General features: G+C 37.9%; 4 protein-coding genes across 4 annotated transcripts; 1 reads left to right on the top strand and 3 right to left on the bottom strand.

Annotated features, from left to right (window-relative positions):
* Positions 1-233: 233 nt before the first annotated feature.
* LOC111592581 lies at positions 234-1,450 on the bottom strand. Its single transcript, XM_023304891.2, has 2 exons — positions 1,354-1,450; positions 234-832 (listed from the first exon to the last, which is right to left on the bottom strand). The coding sequence occupies exons 1-2, from the start codon at positions 1,429-1,431 to the stop codon at positions 293-295; spliced, it is 618 nt and encodes a 205-aa protein (XP_023160659.1). The 5' UTR covers positions 1,432-1,450; the 3' UTR covers positions 234-292.
* Positions 1,451-1,485: 35 nt separating this feature from the next.
* Positions 1,486-2,104, top strand: LOC111592582. The gene is made up of 2 exons (XM_023304892.2): positions 1,486-1,622; positions 1,679-2,104. Exons 1-2 carry the CDS (start codon positions 1,566-1,568, stop codon positions 2,087-2,089), a joined length of 468 nt encoding a protein of 155 aa, XP_023160660.1. The 5' UTR covers positions 1,486-1,565; the 3' UTR covers positions 2,090-2,104.
* Positions 2,105-2,111: 7 nt separating this feature from the next.
* LOC111592579 lies at positions 2,112-3,318 on the bottom strand. Its single transcript, XM_023304890.2, has 2 exons — positions 3,000-3,318; positions 2,112-2,936 (listed from the first exon to the last, which is right to left on the bottom strand). Exons 1-2 carry the CDS (start codon positions 3,189-3,191, stop codon positions 2,331-2,333), a joined length of 798 nt encoding a protein of 265 aa, XP_023160658.2. The 5' UTR covers positions 3,192-3,318; the 3' UTR covers positions 2,112-2,330.
* A 2,657-nt stretch (positions 3,319-5,975) lies between these two features.
* On the bottom strand, positions 5,976-8,915 carry LOC111592578. The gene is made up of 2 exons (XM_023304889.2): positions 8,068-8,915; positions 5,976-7,597 (listed from the first exon to the last, which is right to left on the bottom strand). The coding sequence occupies exons 1-2, from the start codon at positions 8,494-8,496 to the stop codon at positions 6,608-6,610; spliced, it is 1,419 nt and encodes a 472-aa protein (XP_023160657.1). The 5' UTR covers positions 8,497-8,915; the 3' UTR covers positions 5,976-6,607.
* Between the last annotated feature and the right edge of the window lie 12,033 nt (positions 8,916-20,948).

The raw sequence follows: 20,948 nt of genomic DNA, 5'->3' as shown, positions 1-20,948 counted from the left end.
GATACTTAGGAAATATAACTAATTACAGAAAATATACAAAAAGATTAAAAAAGCTCAGATTAGTTTATGGAATCCATAAATTGTTCCTTGGTTCGACTATATTGAGCCACCATATCATAAAGAAAACAAAAATAATACCTAATTTGCAGACAGAATTATCATGAATATTATGTTTTTTATAATATATATGTATGTATGTATATATCTGGAACATCAGTTGTTCCAGTTGTCTTATTTAAATAATTGAAACCTAAACTAAAATATCTGAATTCCACATAATATAAGGAGAACGTTAACAATCTAAGTCTGCTATAATGTCTTCTAGCATCAAATACTTGATTTCAATATCGCTTTCGTCTTTGAAATCCGTAAACCATTTTGGCAGCTCCGTTTCCTTGATGTTCTGCCTTCTCAGATAGGCTTCGATGTGATCCTCGGTTCGCTCTATAAACATGTACAGTTGCTTCTCCAGATTTTTCTCGAATGTGTCGAAGCCAAATTGACGCATTAGCTTGTCCACAAGACCTTCGGCTTCCTCCAACTCTGGGCTATCATCCTGCTCATCATGATAATATAGATCTAAAAAGTCCATTAGCCAAATCAACAAGTCATTCAGCTCCTCAAAGTCAACTTTGTGGCTTGCGCGCTCAATGAATGTGGTAATTTCATCGAGTATAATCCGATCCATTTCGTTGGGTTCCAAACGCTCGGCAGCATCGATTATACGCTGAAGCAGCTTCACGGACTCGCTCAAAGCCCGCTTGCCGAATGTCGTGGCCTCTCGAACCAGACTCGTTTCAAGTTTCTCGCAGGAGGTAATTGGATTAGAGTTCTACGTGAAAGTGGATTAATTATAGGTCAGCTGTATAAGAAATTCTTTAAAATGGGTTCTTTACTTTTGATTTATATAAGCTTATTCAACTTCGCAAACTATTTTTTTATTGTTAATTATTTTTTAATTATCTTTCATTTAAAAAAAAAAAAATTCAAAATTCAAAATTCAAAATTTATAATGGATCCCAATGTTATTCCATAGTTAGCTCTCTTTGCCTTAAAATTCAATGCTTTAACTATTTTTCAGTCCGTAGTTACAACTGTATCAGAACATTGATTGAATATATATTTAATATAGAAATAAATCTGAGCAAATTTGCCTTTTATTATATGAAGTTGTATAAAATGAAACACGGGCTTGCTGTCAGCGACAGAAGATTGAGTTACTTGTTAGATAGGTTGAGTTCGAGGATTAAGTCGGAAGAATTAGATGTTTGCAGATATATCATAATAATAACTCAACATGAAATTTTGTTTTAATTTTTTAAAGCTGTCTCCTTTTTGTGCATCTTGGCTTACCGCTGAGTGCAGGACTGCGAATAGGAACACGATACGCCACATGCTGCAACTGGTTGAAAGATATTTGGAAGACTGCATTGTTCTATTCCAGGCCCACTAGCCTCTTATAGGCACGCACACAATGTGTGGCTCGTGGGATCGTTGAAACATTCGCGACTCTATAATCAGTTCAAGTAATTCGCTTGACGTGATAACAACGTTCCGTTAGTAAAATGTTCAGTGCACGATTATTCATCAAAGCTCAGCTGCTGCTACTGATGCTAATGGGCGTATGTTATGTGCCACGCCTCTCAATTCGCTTAATAACTTCTCAGGTTTTTAATAGCCAAGTGTGGCGCTGCCCGGCAGAGAAAGCTTCTTGGAGTTGCGTAAGCTGCTCAGGCAACAGCAACATGACGAGCAACAGCTCAAGGAACAGCAGTTCAACGAGGACCTCAACTCCTGGGCCCAATCCCTGGAGCAACTGGGTCTAGATCTAGCCGGATTTGTGAATCAGTGTCGTCCACGGGGTAGCCGATGTGGCCAGCGACTAGTGCAGCGCCAACTGCGTTCGCTGAGACGCAACCACAGTGATCTGCGCGCCCAGCTGGAGACCCTTGAGATCAGCTACGTGGGCAAGATCAGCGAAGAGGAACTGCTGATGCCCACATTGCGGGCTGTGAGAACGGTACTGCAGCAATACGAGAACTTTCTAAGGCTGATTAACACAGAGGCCTACAAATTAGTGAACCAATAGAGTATCTGACTCCTGCAGCTAAACGTGAATATTTTATTGTGTAATAACAAAACTGTTCTCTTACATTAGTAAACTGACAGATCCACGCGATCGTAAGCTCCCAGCTAAAAGGTATATTTAAATATAATAAATATACACTGATAGGAAATGCGAAGTACAGCAATGTAAAGGTAGTTGACTTCGACCAGTCGGAGATTATATAAATATATATATCTATAGAAGACCTTTGTTTCCCAGTAGCTCACATAGACCTCAGTCGTAAATTCAACTTTTGAAGGGATTTCCTGGGAGTTAGAATTGAATATAAAACGTTTTGTAGTGCTTGCGCAACGGCGTCTAAAATAATTTTTCCCTGGGCCATGTAGTCCATTAACTGCAGCTCCGGCGCCTCTTCTCGCAGCTTAGTTGGAAATTCCAGATAGACCTCGACGATACTATCCGCAGTTTCGGACTGCCAACGCGTCAAATTGTTTATAAGTTCCCATTTCACCTGATTTGTGAAATTGAAGTACATCATCAAATGTACTCGCACTTTGGAGAAGAAGCGGCGAATAGAGACTTTCTCTGCGGGCAGCAACTGCAGGAGCACTTCGTCCGGTTGGCGTCCTTTGAGCAAGTCGTCATGGATTAGGGAAAATATTAGGTATGCCGTGCTATAGTAATTGTCTTTGTCTGCAGTGTCTAACATTTCGAAATATTCTTTATCAATTAAATTGCTATTATTTGTATGATGCAGCATTTGCCGGCAGTTATCGACGCTCGACTGCAGCACCTCATTGTAGAGCTTTTCAATCTCCTGTACTGCAAAAGCAGCTGCACTGCTGTTCATATTGACATTTGCTGTGCTCTGAAAATCAAATTGTATATACTATATAGTTAAAGGCGGCGCGTGGAATTCGACTCGACTTACCCGATTGATAAGCAGCCCGAAGCAGATTAGCAGCGTCAGCCACTGCGATATTGAGATGCTGCCGTTCATGTTTGCCTTCGGATTGAAACTGAGCAACTGCAAAGCTGAGGAATTTTGGAAACAGACCTCTAAACAAGCCAGTGGTTCTACCTTTGCTAAGGGTATTTGAATTTTGTCACTTAGCATGTACATGCGGGAATTCCATGAGATTTGTTTGCATTACTTGTATCAAATTTGATTACGAATTACGAAACTCTTTTATTTTTATTTCTCATATACAATCAAACATTTTTTTACTAGTTATACAAAATGCTGTGAATGAAAGAAATAACAAGTGCAAATGGATTTTGTTGTATAAAATGAAAATAGAGCTAAAAGCACATTTGCAGCATCAAACAGAGAGGGTATCTCAGCGTCGGCACTTCAAGCGTCCTTAAAGGAAAAACTCAAATAATGCAAGTATGTAAGTTAAGTTGAAGCTTTTATTAAGCACTTTAGCAAAGGCAGAAATCAAAAGAAACTTTACATTGATTAGTTCAAATTGTAAAATGAGCAAAATTTCAAAAGCAATTGCGTTTTCACTGGATAATGCTTATTATAAACAGGTAATTAGTTAATTAAGCTAACTAGAAAAAGAACTGAGTGCATATATTTATTGTATATTTACAATAATCCTATTATCTATAATATGCTATATTAGTTAATGAATAAGCCTCGCAGCAAATGATCTGCTCATATCGAATATATAGTATATATTTTTTAATGTAATACATACATATTATATATAACATATATATATATACTTTTTTTCTAACAGCTTGTCAGTTAGCACAGATATGGAGAACATTTTATATATTTATTTGTTTATATTATTTAGTTTCAAATTTCGTTATTTAAAAATAATTCAACATTTTAAGAGCAAAAAGAAAAATGTTTTGGGACTGTTTTAATTGGAGTTCCATATTAATGTCCTATGAAAATGCAGAATTAATATCGTAGTAAATCTAGCTCAATATGTTTATCTCTTATATCATTCGCTGAACATTCAAATACTTAACTTATCCTAATCATTTATTTATATATATATTTATGTATATATGTACAATATTTGCTTAACGATTTACTTTTATTGTAAGCACTTATTTTATATATTCAGAATATTACGCTTTACATCTGAGTACATAGAATACATTCAGAATGCCTTTGTACTCATCGAACTGACAAACGATTCAAATTGACAAGGAAATTGATTGGATTACTTAAACCGATTTGACGTTGACATTACGTATTTCAAGTGTGGCATATTGTACATAGGTGTTCGAAATTGATTGCATAAAGCCTATTGAGAGTTGAAAAGTTTAATTTACTTTAGGTACAGCAATTGTTTAGGTACTTTTTGAAACTGGGTTAATATACGGTGTATATATATATATAGTTGTATATCTGGCTATATAGAAATACTTATATATTGACGCCGCTTGAGCATTGTACTTTGAGTTGTATTTAGTTGAGATTTGAGGCTCTTAAATAAATAGTTATACTCTACTTACGCCTAACACACATATATACATAAATATATATATATATATCTATTCTTGTTTAGCTAAATATATATTTCTATTATCGATAATGCTTAATCGCTGCAAGGTACACATGACATTTTAACTTTATAAAGCGCAAGGCTTCAAAGTTTTTTAACAATTTTTAAAAATAATCTGAAAAAATTTAACGAAAAAATAAACTCTCTTAAGCTACTTAGCATCAATTTTCTAGTAGATTTAACACTTTAACTAATTTATGTTTTTATTCTTTTTTTAATTTTAAATTGTAAAAATAGTTTGCTGCAAATTGAAGTAAGAAAATATACATCCATATATTTATTTTACTTAGTACAGCTTTCTTGCACCTAAATTCTGTTATCTAGAAGACAGTCCATTGAGTAGAGCTTACAGCTAAGGGGATCTTGAGTGTGAAATACAGACTAAGCTTGAGTATGAGTATGAAAATTGAATAGGGGAAATGGTATTCCAAAGACCATTGAGTAGCACTTACAGCTAGGAGGAGGTTCTTTAAATGGACATTATTAGCAAGCAAAGGAGAGATGTAAGAGGAATAGTCTCTAAAATTAATCGAAGTAGGTATCTTACATATATATACCCTTGCAAAGAAATGAAATACATTTTTTTTTATAATTCTTTACATATATAAATATACGGGAAAAATGTTTAGTCAATGTGAAAAAGTCAGCAAGCCTAAGCATATCTTCATGAAATTAGACATATATTCATGTTGTATTCGAGAAAGCACATATATACACATGTTATGTGTCGAACTGCTAGTTTATCTTATAAATGTTGTGACAATTAGATGTCTTATAATAACATGCTTGCAAGGGTATTCTATCTACGGCAACCCCAAGCTACAACATTCTCATTTAGATATTTATATATCGGTACAATAATTCTCATTTAATTATTTATAGTTACCTAAATTTTCATTAAAACTACTAGAACCGAATACACATATGTTGCATGGAAAATTTAGTGACCATAGGAATTCCCAGTTTAGGAAAAGATATGCTGCTGGGGCAGGCCGCGGCATATTTTTGCACAGGTGAAGCCATTGAGTTTGTAAATTTTCTAACCTACTTTAATATTTCACCCAGATACGCTACAATTTGGTTAAGTCTGTCCGAAAATACAGAACACGTATAACACTCTCTTTGAACTTGTCGGCTTCTCGTATTGTCGTCGGAAAACGCAAATGTCTCACAGATCCTTTTCGATTCGTAGTCTATTCTACTCAAGTGGAAATTTCTCATACGCTTTTTGTGAAAGTAATTGACGGATATATCAGAAATATTTAAATCAAGAGTACCCTAGTCGGGAGTGTCCGACTAGAAAATACCCTGAACCACATTTGCAGCCTATCAGATATTCCTTTCAATTAGATCTGCCATGTTGGGGCTCAGGGTATGAAAAAAAGAAATTGTGTATGCTTTGTTATGTATTTATTCATGTGAAATCATATTATAAAAAACATTTGAACATAAAAGTAAACGTAAAACTAAATTAAATTAAATGCTGTGTCTGAGCGTCACACAAAAGACAGCGCAGGAAACAAATGTTACAAAACAGACTACACTCAGAGAAACACTAATATACTAAAGAATATAGCCTGAACGGAATAAGTTTGCTAGATTCAAATAGTTGAGTGTTTCGTAAACATTTGGTATAAATTAAAATTAAAGTATATTGAATTTTGCTGAACTTTAACAAGTTTCTCTGAGTGTAGCAATAAGTTAGCGAGCGCGAGAGAGATGCAAGAGAACAATTTTACTTTTTATCACAATTGCGTATGAAAAATTTCTTTAATTGCTAGAAACCACCCCGCCCAGTGCCGCCCCCACTGCCAGAGTGCGATGCCCCCAGCACTGATTGCGGCACCAGGATGCGAGGCAGCGTTAACGAACGCTTGGGACAGCCGTGCCGCTGCGGCGTCGTCTGATCAGGCGTATGGCCTGCAGACAAGCTGGCTTGGCCAGTTGTAGCTGCCGCCCCGTCTACCTCCGTTGGTGGCACCGGCCCCTCAACGAGCTGCTCCGTGGGTCACGCATACGATTGCGCCGTTTGGGGCATCATGCCGGCTGTGTAGCCGGCGTCGAGACCGGGCCGCTGCTCCACCAGATTCTTGAGTCGGCCACGCAGCTCTTCGAGACTCTTGGACTTGGCCTTATTGATGCGTTTGTACTTCACATCCTTGGGCTTGGTTACGGATCGATGATTGGACATGACACGATTGTAGGTCGTCACCTGTGACTTGCCATTGGACTGGTCCGCAACTGGGCTTGGGGTTTGTGGTTGTAGTTGTGGTACCTTCATACTAAGTGTGGTGCAGGGCGTGGCGTCGTGGCTAGGCGAGCGTTTCAGTGCGCCTAATTGGCGACGCGGCACGGCCATGGCCGTCCCTATGTCCCTATCTTTGGCTTTGCTGTCCGTGGCATCCGACACTCCATCGATCTGTCCCTCGGTTGAGCTAGAGCTGAGTGCTTTGTCCGAGCGATTCTTAAACTTGTCTCGCTTCTCGGCAACATCTGTGGTTGGCTCCGGATCCTCCTCTACGGAGTACACCGTCTCCAGTATATCCGGACGACGCAGATAGCAATTGTTGCGTCTGGCCGCTCCATACTTATTCAAATTCGTCTCAATGGCATCTGATATGGAGCGCACGATGGTAATGCCATCACTAGCTAGGACACCGCCCAATCCACCGCCTCCGCTACTCTTGCGACGCGTACCAAGTGTCATATTGCTGTCTGAGTCAATGTCCTCGAGCACGACCGCCGAATCGGAGTCGTTCAGCGAGTCCAGCTCATTCGCATAGCTCGCCTCGATGCTCTCCAGTCCGTGATCCACCAGGCGAGTGGACAGCGTATCTATAATCTTCTGCTGACGCTGTATGGTAAGCTCTCGATGGCTCAATAGACTTGAGATTTGCTTCTGCTTGCGCTTAAGCCGCGACTCCAGCAGAAGCAGCTGTGACGTCAGCGAATTCATCTGATCCGATTTCTCCTTCTGATAGCGGTAATGCTGCTGCACCTATATATAGAAAGAAAATTAAATTTATAAAGTGATCGTTTTCTATTTCTTACAGTCCTATTCCTCCAATATGCTCGAAGATCCCTCAATTTCTTATCACATCTCGTGAACAATTTAGGAAAGATTATCCAGCAAATGTGCGGACATTTTTATTAAAAATCCTTTTAAAAATACGGATCTAAAATATTATATATAATCATAATGCGGCCTTCCTCACACTATCCACACAGAACTAACATTTTTAAATATAGAAATGTTTTAATTTCTCAAAATATTAAAATAAAACCTTTCTTTAAGTTCCCATATAAGTATTGTATATAGACTTAATTTACTTCAAGTACGGAAAAAATGTCAAAAAGGACCAAACATTCCCTAGGCGGAAATCTAAGGAAATTAGCATTGTACAACGAACTCATGTAGATACTGCATTGCGGGATTCGAGCTTAGTGTGCTGATTGATATAGACTCACCTGCATGGCATAGGCCTTGCGCCATTTCATAATGTGTTCCGTCTGGAAGCGCACCTTGGAGCGCAGCTCTTCGATGATAGCTCGTGCTGTGTGCAAGTCCTTTGGATCCTGATTCATCATATTGAGGCGCAAGTTACTCGTGTGACTGGAAACGGGCAAAGGTGGTGGCCATTGAAACTCCAAAGGCGGCTGATGCACGTCCGTAGGCAGCGAGCCACGCGGCTGGGCCGCTGACTTGTTGGACTTGGGCGTAGAGGGCACAGTGCCTGCCCCACTGGCACCACCCACTCCGGTTACACCGCCAATGCCCACGGCAGTAGCGGTCATAGTCATGGTAGCCGTCGATGCTGGTTGCGAGGGCTGCTTTTGTATGCTGCACGCCATGCTGCTGATAGTCTTTGCGAATTGCGTGGCCCGGCCGGCATACATTTGGCCTGGGGAAGAAGATCTGGGGATCTGTGGGCTGAGGGCTGTGGGGTGTGGGCTGTGGGCAGCGAACCGCTAGACGGCCAGCATGCGCCCCAACGGCTGCAGCTTGATTCTTATGCGACGAGCTGTCCCGCTGCAATGCAACACAAAAAAAATATATTGATTGGCAAACATTTACGCGGACGTTCAATTGTGTCGGAACCTGTGTTTCAGCTCTGTGCAGCGTATGTTATATATATTGAGTGTTAATCTAGAAATGGATTGATGCAGCTGGCTGGATGTGCTTGCAACAGCGCAACAAATGATGAGCAGGCTGCAGTTATAAATGAGCTAATATTGTGTACCACAGTTTTAATAATTGGATTGAAGATAAAGTTCAGTAATAGTTCGTTGGATTGGAGAAATACTTTCACACTCAGTCGAGCAGTTCTTTATATATTAAATTTGTATTTCAATGCTAACTAAATCACTGTTTTGTGCTCTGCTATTGTGAATGTGAGTCACAGTGAACATCGCAGTTCTTAATCATCCAGCTCTCGCTTTGTCTGTCAGATGGCCACCTCGCATGTTTGCATACGAGTGTTTGGACGCCACTTTTCTTAGCACATTTGTCAAGGCTGCCAGCACGGGTCACTCTCATAATGCCTCGCCTCCAGCCCGCCCTTAGGAGCGTAGGCTAGAGGCACACCTTAACTCCGCGCAGGACAATGTGCTCAGAACTGAAGTCATGTGGAAGTAATTATTTCTGTGTGGCTCTGAGGCTCGTGTTGCGCATTAAAATGCGACGAGATAGCGGCATAAATATTGCGCATACACCGCGTGAGCCAGCTGTCATGTAAATTACGTTTGGCCGAGAGCAACAGCACAAAATGTGATATTATGCAAAATGGGCTAATTATTTGCATACTGCGGCTATAGTACATAAATTAAATTCACGTTTAAATGCTATTCAGCAAATTAAATGCATTGTCGGCCGCTTCAGGCAATCATAATTATAATTAAAATTATTAATTTATAGGCGCTATGATTTCATTACTTTCGCTTTTCCTCCTGCCCCCTCCCCACATTTATGTAATTTGGCAGCACTCAGCCATAATGTTGCCTTCAATATGCTCAGGTGGGGCATACTCTAATTTCTATTCGTTTATAAGACCGATAAGGACACTCATTACTATTTTATGGCGCTTTGCTCAGCAGTCATTTATGGGTTTATTACTTTCGGCTTTGCCTGATTAGAAGATTAGCAGAGCAACACGACTGTCATGTTTGTCCTTATAGAAGAAAATTATGGAAATGAATAGTTAGAAGTTTGAGGTAAGAATATTGTCAAGTAATAAGGTAATTAAAGGAACAATAATTGCCAAGCTGCCACTCATAGCAATCAGATCGTTGTCAAATATCTAACATATGGAGATATCTCATAAGGCATATAAGCTTTTGCGTAGACCAAGATGTAGCCGTGCCTTACTTATATGTAAAATAAGGATTATTTATTTTTCATAATTAGATATTTTTTAGCCTCGCAAACATGAAGCTTACAATGTTTAAAAGTCCGAATTGCCAAAGTATTCGAAAATATTTATCCACAATCAGTGGGCATAAATATATATATATCTATATGCCTCTCATATATATATATAAGTACAATAGACTGATATAGGTAAATAATAAATTAATAAATAAAGCAAACAAGCTTCAATAGTTGTTTCAATCAAAAAGTTTTTAAAATGATTAACAATAATATATTTTTTGAACAGAGGATGAACCAAGCTAAAGAAATATATAAGTATATATATATAAGTAGAGATGATAATGATAATCAAATTAATTTTTAGTTTTCATCTTACTTAAATTACCTCATTTCATAATATTTCTAGTGTCTTTAAGCTGAAGCTAAGCTGAGCCCATCAGCTTTGAAAATAGTAAAAAATATAAGAACTGGAGTTGTTTGTGAATTATGAAAAAATATATAAATGGCACACTCCCATATTAGACTTTGCTTTGAACAAGTTTGCGAGGGGTGGAAAGAATGCGAGTTGGCCAGCAACTTAATTAAGGCAACGCATAAAATTTTATTGGGCGTCAAACAACCTGTTGGACAGGCGGCAATAAATCCAAGTTCCCAATTCGGCAGCGAGTGCCAGAAAAGCCGAGTGGCCCTAAGAACCAAGAAGACCTGCTCATTGAACTCTGGGTAAATGCCATTAACAGCTAATAGGCACGTGAGCTGCATGATTTTCTCAAGCTTTTCCTATCGGGCTGCACACATTTTTCTCAGGCTCCATCCCAGGAGCCGAGGCAATTGTCATAATTAAAAATGATGAATGAGCTGACAATTGAGCAAAAGATGTTGCCAATTGGATTCGACGTCGATCGTTGCAAACACACAGACACAGATGCTGGTACAGGCCCAACAATTTTCATTTGATGAGACAGGTAGACAGACAATTGTAATTCCTGGCAGCAGGCCGCGGTGTTTCGTGCGTGTTTCTTGGCCATGGCCAGAATATATTTGTTAATTGTTTTCAATTTCGTGCTGCTCCCTGCCAGACTTTGGCTGCATTCCTCAGTTGTCTCATTCGCGCATTCTTTGCTGTCATTATTAGTGTGCGATGATCGGAACGGAAGTTATTTAGCCATTCTTCCTCTGGCTCTTAACTTGGCCGCTTTTGCTGATGAATTGCACAAATTAAGGCTAAGAATCATTTGAAATGAAAATGTTAAAAATGTTGCGTCTGCCCAGCTCCGCCGCCTGTCTTGCTTGAGATACTTTGCCAGCTCGTTACAATTTGCTTGGCAAACAGAAGAAGACTTGCACTTTGCAAGTAAATTACAGTTGATTTGGCAGAGACCAAATACACTTGGCATAAACAAGATTATTTTAATTACACTCAACAATTCAATTTTGTTCAATTAGTAAGCATGCGACGTGTCTCTGGGATTCAAGACTTGACAACTGACTCATGACTGCATAGGTGGAAGCCTAATTAAAGAGGAGACTTAATTACACTTGTCTATTAGATGAACGACTAGTTAGCAACTAGTTGCCTGTTTACTATTCTGCTTAAAACGTAATCACAATACTTTCCTTCTTTATCTTTAATTAGTGTCAAACTCTTACCTAAACAGAGCTCAGCTGCTGCTGCTGCTGCTGCTGCTTTGCCAGCTGTTCCACTTGACGTAATCACACCTAATGCTTGACATTAATTAAACTGTTCCGGAGTTCGGACTGCATCGTGTTGCACTTTGAAGGACAGCACCGGATGTGCGTATGCTTCTGTTGCGGTGTATACTCGTTCGCGAAGTGAAAATAGTATATTGGAGACGCGAAATGTTTGTCTGTAAAGCATCGCTGTTAAAGCTAGATACATGCTTGTTGAGACAGATGACTTACTCGTTCACTAGAGGCGTTAAATATGAATATACCTTTAGAAACATGCATCCTATAACTTTATTAAGCCAGAGGCTTCAATTTTCGAATATGTACTAGAGTAGACAACCAACGACGTTTCATATATTAGTTATATACCCAATCAAATTGGAAGCTTTTTTAATTTGACCACAATTGTATCGTCCACAGTTTTTTAGGTAAAATACCTAAATTTGGCAAGTCGTTGGGCGAGCATTATGAAGTCGGGTTAGTCAGACTACAACGTGCTTATGTATTAAGTATTCATTTAATAAAACCAAAGAATGTCAAAGTTAAATGACTGCAAGTGGCTCGCAATGACATCCCCATCCTACTATTCCTGATTGTGATATAAGCCAAGAGCATGTTTACATTTATATCTAGTGTGTGTGGATTTATGAGGGTGTGTGTGTGAGTGTAAATTAAGCTGACTGTCAAGTGGCTGGGCAATCAATTTTGCGTTAAGTGTTTCGCCAGCCATGGCTTAGCAAACTGTTGCTTTTGATAGCGTTTTAATTAAATTTTAATAACAATGCCAACACAGAGCGACAAAAACAATCAACGTCCAGCAAGCAGCAGCAAAAACAATAGCAACAACAAGAGCAGCTGCGGCACAGACAAGTACAAGCGAGCCTTTGGCCACTTTAATTAAATTATGCACAGCGAGCCTAATGATATAATTTAACACCTTGCTGTGTGGAGTTGCATAACAACAGTGACCACGCCCCAATAAAAACAAGAACGAAAACGCAGCCTTGTTCATGTGAAGTGATACCGAATCAAAAATACCCTGTAAAAGAATGTGACTGGATTGCAGCGGCTTCGCTTAATCAGTCGAATATTTTTAACTATTTATGCAAAAATATCTTTTACTCTTATTGTTTAGTTGCATATATGAAAATCAAGATATTTACAAAATTGGATAGTTTGTTGTTGACTCTGGGTAAATATATTCGCCAGTATAAAAATGTTTGTATTATATACAGAACACAACAATCTCTTGACAAAGCCTTTTTATCTTCAATGGATGCTAGCAATACTGTAAAAACTTATTGATAGTATGGAAGCAACTGGAGCCAATGCCAATTGTCAACAAATTAATTTATTTACAAATAAACAACAGTGAAATGCCACGAATTAATATGCAACTCAAACTAAGTGTAGGTGTAGAGATCCTAATTGCAAGATTGTAAGACCAAGCAAAGGGTTCCAGTAAACTTAATCGAATTTAAGTAGCTTAATCTCTCTATTTTTTTAAAGTATAAAGTACATATAAAATATTTACATTTAGCGACTGGGAATGGATAGTTGGAAATAACTCTAATCATCAATCCATAAGGCATGTTGCATGGAAGAGCCCAAGCCAAGAATGACAGAAAGAGATGTTTTATTTAAGGATGCTCATTGTCATTTAACAATATGAAAATTTGTATATTAAGTCCCTCAGCCATAAATTCAAAACTTATAAATCTCGTTTATCGAACTATTTTATGACAGCTATGTGTAAGCATATGGCATTCAAAGCCTAAACAGCAGCAATATACCCTATTCATTAATTAATGTTGGGTAATGTAGTGTCCACTCAACGCACATGACATGAGCAGCTGTTGTGTCTCTTGAGTCCTCCATTCAAGTTGCCTTTTGCTCGGACAATTCTTTGGAGCTCATAATGAAATATGCTTTTTACTCAACTTAACAACTGTTTGGAATCTTGATGTAAATTATTTTGACATATTATGATACCCGCATCATGGGACACAGGACTGGCTTAGAATAGTCATGTGTAGATTTAATGACAGACTGATTAAGGGATACATATGGGAGAAAAGAGTTTCTGACAAGCAAACTATATATCAATCTGTATTAGCTGCTAAAATCTCACAAATTTAATTAGCCCAAATTCGGGGATTAATTACAATATTTATTCAAAATTTGAATTTAAGTTTTAGACTGTTCTTAACACGTCTTGAGGGGGAATTTAGACAATTTGCTTTTGCGTTTGCTGAAATACTTAAGCATGTTGACTTAACGCTTTAAGAAGCCCACAAACTCTGCTTGTCGACTAATTTTCAAGAGGCAAAAATATTATTGATGCCACAGGCCCAACAAGTGCTCGTGAGCACACAGGCGAAATCAAATCAAATTCGGCTACTCACGCATAATTTTACAAACAAACAACAACAGCTGTATATATTATATATATATCTATTTATATACGTATGTACAGAAAGAAAAGAAGCCTTGACTGAGACGAAATGAGATCCGAGGCGAGGCGTTGCCTGCCAGAGATCTAATAAATTATTCACAAATTCCGGTTGCTCGAGGGGCAAAGTTTGAGCAGCGTTGGCCGTGCAGGGTGCAGGGGTGTCCTTTAAAGGAATCTGTTGCCGCGTATACGAAATATGTAAAGTAAACAAAGTAATGTTCAGGTTGTCAAATAATAAGCAGAAGAGAGACGCAGGTAATTGAAAACGGGGCGCCACCTCTACACTCCACTCCACTCCACTATGGACAAAATATGTGTGTTATTGATTGAGTAAATATTTAATGCACTTTCGTACATATATTTTGCGTATGAAGCGGCTTATTACGGTCACGTTTCGCCAATAAAAGTTAAGAGCTGGCGCGCTTTGCATAAACTTATATACAGACCCACCTCTGCCCCTCTCTGGGATTAAAGTGGAACCAAAGCAAACTGGCCGACAAATAATAGAGGCAAGAAGAAAGCCACTCAGCTGTTGCTATTGTATTTCCACTGGACAATAATACTCGGAAAATATATGCAAACTTTAGCTAGTCAACAGGCCAAGGAAATTCATTTACTACAGCTAAGCTGTTGCTTTAGCATAAAATTTCAAAGCAGAATAATTTCATTACCATTACAGCTAAGAAAACATTTTCTTAATTCAAATGCACTTAAGAAAATAGTTACGAACTCGACTCTTCAAATTACTCAGTAAAATAACTTAACAATTAAAAGTAAGTTGAGAAATCTATAATACATATATACTATATAATCAACTCAGCTTACCACTTAATATTTAATTTTAATATTTTGTTCTAATAATTTACAAAATCTACTATGTAAAAGAAGTACTAAAACCATTCTTCAAAGTCTTGTCGAAGGGACGAAGTTGGAACGAAAACCTTGAATTGAATTGAATTCCAGCCAATTTCTTAATATTTTATCAACGCAAAAGTCTAGGTAAAGGAATGATAATTGTTCTAGTCCTTGGAGTCAAGCCTCTCAACTGATTATATAAAACAATTCTAAATGGAAAATGGTAAATCAGCAGGAAATCTTATAAAGTTGCATGCATTTTGTGCCAACTTGTTGAATACAGTCTTTGCCAACTCTATAACTTGTTAGCAATAAGTCTGTTAGCTTTCAAATGATTAGATACAAGGTTATTAATATAGCTTGCTTGCTGCAAATCTGAATTTCTTTTGCTATCTTTTGCATGTTCATATGCTTTCATGCTGTCCACTTCAGAGATAATCCAGTCTTTGTTTTTCCATTCAAACGCCAGCCTAAGACTCCAACCAGCTGGTAATCTCTACACCTGCCAAGCTGCTAAACAGTTAGCAAAGCTAGCAGAATTATGGTATATGAAGAGCAACAGCTAAGAGCGGATGCCTGCACAAATTTCAAGGCTATCTCATTTATGATTCATGAGGCTCAACCAACGTTTTGAGCTTGATGTATATCCTGCCTAAAAACCAAAAAAAACCCAAACTGACATTCAACAGCATTTAAACGTGTCCTTTCGTGTTTTTCTGTTGGTCAAGGTAAACAAACATGGAGCCAGAACCAGAGCCAGAGTCGCAAATGCCCCTGGGCCAGCGCCATGCACGTGTTTTTCAACCGGACAGCCAAAAGGTTGAGGTGCGCAGGAGGTGGACGAGGCCGTGGCTGTGGCTGTGACTGTGACTGTGGTTGGAGCTCGTTTGCTCTCGTACATTACTCGTATTTGTCTGCTGCTTGCTGTTTGCCTTATGTACAAGTAAAAACTGTGTAAAAATCACGTTTAACGCATAAATACCAATGCGTGGCTCTGCAGCAGACAAGTGCCTAAAAGCAGACTACCAACAGACGACATTGCGAAAGGCAGAGCGAGCGAGAGAGAGAGGGTGGGACAGAGAGACTAACAGACAAACACATGCACCTCGTTAATTAAGCAGACGCACAGTTTGGGTGGCGCAGCTGTGACCAATGCTCATAAAACTTTCAAGCGTTTGCGAGAACGGAAAAAATAAAAAGCCCTCCGGGATTTTGACCGCAACCGCGGCTGTCAACCTAGCTAGCCATTCGTAATATCTAAAAATATCAGCTTTAACGTTTGTTTCTATATACATACATATAAATATACTATATATGTTAGCTATATAGACAGGCAAATGGCTTTCGCCGTTTTATATGTCAGAAACATGCATGCAAAAGTTATTAATGGTTGCAAAATTCTGTAGCGTAACACTAAAACGGCCAACTATAAAGCTCATGCCAAAAAAGTCGGAGAGAACACTACAAATTTCATATATTTGATTTTTATTTGTTCACGCGTGAATCAAATTTAATAACTGTTAATTAAATTCTGTGTAGAGCTTAAATGATTCTAGTAACAATCGACAAATAAATGAGTAGAAAACTAATAATATTAACGCCACTTAAAACAATTGCTGCCTTGGCGACATCGAAACAGAGACAAAGCTGAATATAAGTGGATACAACTTAACGTTTGAAGTTCATTTATAATTCTTCATATACGCTTAAGTCTAGTTTATATATAAGTACTATAATATTCATTAGAATTCATTCATATGAATTCATTAGATGAATTCATTGATTAAAGAATTCTTTCTTTTAAAAATCTTATGTAACACGCATAGAATATATTTATCAGAATCGTAATCAACGAATGAGTGCATATGTCCATGTATGTCTGTATCTTTGTTCGATGGTCCGTCTACTCGTTTGATTAACCGTTAGTTTAGGCAGCTACAGGCTCTAAATTTTGGATAGTCCTTTGCCTGCTTCGACTGACTTATCTTTAAGCTCACAAGTCGATAAAATCGTATTTTTGATTATAGATATGTTTTTGGCTAATAAACTAACTGTGGACACACATATATATTTTCTTTGATGCATATTACTTGTTTTTTAACTTTAATAAATATGAAAAGAGATAAATATTAAAACCAAATGAAATAAATTAAAGTTCCATAAGCTTCAATCAGCTGTTAAAGTTAAGTTTAACTTGTTTGAGCTCTACGAAAACGGTCCGGATTGGCGAGCTTCCAGATTATGAACTCCTCACTGAAAATATATATGTACAAAATCTTGTTAGCCAAAATTTAAAGTTCAACCTTAAGCTGTGCTCAACATCAACAATTGGCTGGCATCGCTTGCCAAAAATTTACCTTTCCAGTGTCTGCATGCTGAGCAAAGCTCTTACAAAAAGCTTATCAGCACACAGCAATTTGCAACAACAGCAACATCAAATCTTATCCTTGCCACAGCTGGTTGCACGTGCAACTACAGAACAGGAAAGAGCAAACAGCTTGAGTAAATGATTGCGCCGTGTGTAGACATTGTCCGCTGTTTGATTCGACATCGTTTCACCTGCCCATTACGTGACGAGCAGCTGAAAACGTAGACTCAATGCGCCACAAATTGGCCTCCAAGTGGACCATGAAGGCTCCCTGATTACAGAATATCCTGGCCATAATTTCTGGCAACAACTTCACATGGCTTTAACATGAATGCACTGAAATGGTGGTATCGATGCCACAAGTATCACTCAAAGCCTTAGTAAGAACTGGGTCATGACCAGCCACCGAGTCGTACAGTTCCTGCCTGTCAGTCGTCAGTCGGCTCTCCGTTTCACAATTTAATTGCATAAATTGCCAACATGTCGCTGCAAATAGCTGTACTAACCATTTATGATGCAATTAAAGGACATATAATCGAATCAGTCCGCTGTCCTCCCAACAATGAAGATGGCTAAAAGTGGGGCTGCAAATTAGCCTTGGGCATTGCATACTTAATTGACGATAGAACAAATCCAATAAGCTACTCGATTGGCAGGATGTCGAATTAAAGAACTGAAACAACAGCAAATAGCTAAATGGGCAATGGCAGGAAATGAGCAATGAATATTTATTATATTATGGACACTAGACAACAGTATTGAGCCATTAGAAAATGTTATAAAATTTGTCAACTTATATATTTAGTTTTTTTTATAGAACTCACAAAAGTTCATTTTGAGAAATTTCCTCAAACTCTATGTCTGTTGCACAGATACTCGCCCACGAGTAAAAGGAGTATATTGATTTTGTACACTGTGAAGTTTCTTGTTTCTCTTTCTGTTCGTATGAACTTTGGCAAGTGAATATCTTTTGACATCGTCTACATATTGGCAAGAATTTTGTATTAATGATAAGGCTATCTTCCATAGTTTCAGGTCCAGAATCGCCTTATCGTCTTATGCGATGCAATTCCGAAATTATATAAATTGAATTAATTCTAAGCCGCTGTTGAAGTTGGACAACTTCATCATTTTAACTTGCTATATTCTGACATTGTGTTCATAATCGCTCGCAGTCAATCAATTATTTGTATATTTATAACACGGCATTGGTCAAATTTCAGGGTTGTGACTTTTACTCTTCAAGCATCATCAATCATTCAGTACGTCAGTCAGTCAATCACCACATCAGCATGCTACTAATATGTTAGCTCGTTATAGTGCATATAAATTCTAAAAAAAATCTGTCTTTCGGAGATGTTCATAATCAATCATCCAATCAGTCAGTCATGATTTAGTTAACATTATAGAGTATAGCTCATAAAAGTTTATATAAGTTAAAAAATTCTTTTGATATAGCCTGCCTTCAGTAAACTTGTTATATAGTTTTGTTAGTTTGTGTTATGCTTTTTGTGGCTCTAATTGACCATGAATATTTGATGGCTGTGCCCATAACAATACAATTACAAAAGTGATCAAAGTATTTACGTGAGTGCCCTACAAAATGTGTATGTGCTGTGCCTCTGGGCGTATGAGCAATATTTTTACATGGCATTCCCTCTGCTGGTCAGCTGGCAGCTGAACTTTTTAGCTAGTGGCTCCATCGAACCCATCAAAAGTCAATCGATGTAATGTCAAAGCTACGTGAAAGCCATAAACCAAGGGCTGCTGAAAAAGAGTGGGAGCGAGACTGGGTACAAATAAAGGGGCCCAGTTTGACAGCCATGTGGTCTTTATCTATGTATATACGTGTATGCGGTAGGCACTGTGGTGCAGTTGACTAGTGGCTTACCTAGCTTGGCCACTCCTTGGCCACGCCCACGCACGCCTAACTTTCAAGCGGCTGCCATTCCCGCTAAATGGCAACAAATCTAAGCCACGTTGGCTTCGATATATAACTCAGATCTAAGCCAACTGCATTTTCATTGTTCCCTACAAAAAAATAAAAACAATCAATGGAAAGTAAAAGCAAATATTCGCCAAAAAAATAAGTAAAAACAAAGTGCATCGATAAAAATGCAGAAAAGGCTAACAAAGTGGCACAGGTGAGGAAATGTTTTTACTGTTGCTGCTGCTGCAGTAAATTTGAATTTAGTTTAGTTTGTGGCTGCGAGTCGTCAAGCAAAATGGAACGGAAAAAGCTCTTAAGGCGGTGGTGCTGGCTGAGTTTCAATTAACTGAAAAGTTTTCTAGCTCGACTGAAGTTGTTTTACGCTGCCTTTTAGCTTAACCACATTTGCCAATGCTCTTTGATTTAGTAATCTAGTAATTCAGTATAATTTATTCCCACTTAAAGACTAAAATTTCCTCATAAAAGAAAACATCTAAAATATAAATTTTTATTTATAGTCGGGCAACGTTTTTCATCGGCTTATTCTAAATTATTTTACTTAAGGCTATGCTGCACTGTAAAAAATGTGAGTGTAATTTATATTTACATACTAATTTTGTTTTTGGTCTTTATGAAGAGTTCTGTTAATACTTGAGGCAGCCTAATATTTAAGTGCTGTGCATTCTATTGTATTTTTTATATTTATAAGAATATAAGTAATGCAAATATATCGAACGATTTAATGTATTTAAGTTATATTTATTATTTTATCTTTCTTCATTTTTTTATTCATTTTTGTATCATAAAAATAAAAACAAAAAATATTTGTGCACTTCCTTCTGTATTTTTTAGCTTTCTCTAAGTGCTGTCATTACTTGCAAAACATCTGAAAAATTCATATTGCCATATTTCTATAGACATGTATTAAATTAGAAAACTAGCTGACTTAACACTCAAAATCCACTCACACTTATAATTGCAAACAAATTTAGCAATAGTTGTTAAATAAAGCCATTATTGTTCACTGTGTAAGCGGCTGAACGCTCTCTATTTGAAGCTCTTGTTTGTTCAACATCATCTTGTTTTTATCTAAGGATGACTACACACATTTGGCCCGCAGCACATTTGGTATTTAATTTACACAAAAAAGTTTTTCTGATTTGCCAATTTTTCACAGTCTTCTGTGTTTAGCTGCTGATCAACGTTTGCCTCTTTGCTTCTTCTTCTTGCTATGGGAGCAATCCCTTTTGGCACCTTAATGCAGCTGATTACTCCCAAAAGCTTTGAAAATAGCTAACAATATTTCAGATAGCGAGTGATTTCCCGCTCCCGCCCGCATTGCGCATCAGTTTTGTGCCCCGTCATACCAGGCGTATACGTGATGGCAAAAGTTGGCCACGCTTTCAGCTGATTAGGTAAAATCGAGTTTGTCTCTCAGTCTGTGCCTTACAGCAGAGAAAATATGCTGGCACAGTTTCTGCGCTTTTGTTGCGGTCAAGTAATTTATAGAATTCTAACAGACGCAAACGAAAGAAAGGGCAAAATGAAATTTTAGAAAAAGTAAACAATATTCAATATAATGAAAGAAAAAGCATCTTGTCGACACGAAAACGAATTCTTTAAGCCGATTTACTCAAGAGGGGACCGCAAAAGAAATAGAGAATGAAATAGCGACAAAGAGAGA

Source organism: Drosophila hydei, unplaced genomic scaffold, assembly GCF_003285905.1.
Source record: "Drosophila hydei strain 15085-1641.00,03,60 unplaced genomic scaffold, DhydRS2 tig00000149-arrow-pilon, whole genome shotgun sequence".
Lineage (NCBI taxonomy): Eukaryota > Metazoa > Arthropoda > Insecta > Diptera > Drosophilidae > Drosophila > Drosophila hydei.
This window is presented reverse-complemented; position numbering and strand designations above follow the sequence as displayed.

Bases quoted from the DNA above. Each gene is read 5' to 3' on its own strand.
- LOC111592579 (XM_023304890.2), bottom strand. From the start codon at position 3,191: ATGTACATGCTAAGTGACAAAATTCAAATACCCTTAGCAAAGGTAGAA. The intron at 2,937-2,999 runs GTAAGTCGAGTC...TTTGATTTTCAG, and splicing joins TCGGGCTGCTTATCAATCGG to AGCACAGCAAATGTCAATAT.
- LOC111592581 (XM_023304891.2), bottom strand. From the start codon at position 1,431: ATGCAGTCTTCCAAATATCTTTCAACCAGTTGCAGCATGTGGCGTATC. The intron at 833-1,353 runs GTAAGCCAAGAT...ACTTTCACGTAG, and splicing joins TCGCAGTCCTGCACTCAGCG to AACTCTAATCCAATTACCTC.
- LOC111592578 (XM_023304889.2), bottom strand. From the start codon at position 8,496: ATGTATGCCGGCCGGGCCACGCAATTCGCAAAGACTATCAGCAGCATG. The intron at 7,598-8,067 runs GTGAGTCTATAT...TTCTATATATAG, and splicing joins GCAAGGCCTATGCCATGCAG to GTGCAGCAGCATTACCGCTA.
- LOC111592582 (XM_023304892.2), top strand. From the start codon at position 1,566: ATGTTCAGTGCACGATTATTCATCAAAGCTCAGCTGCTGCTACTGATG. The intron at 1,623-1,678 runs GTATGTTATGTG...GGTTTTTAATAG, and splicing joins TGCTACTGATGCTAATGGGC to CCAAGTGTGGCGCTGCCCGG.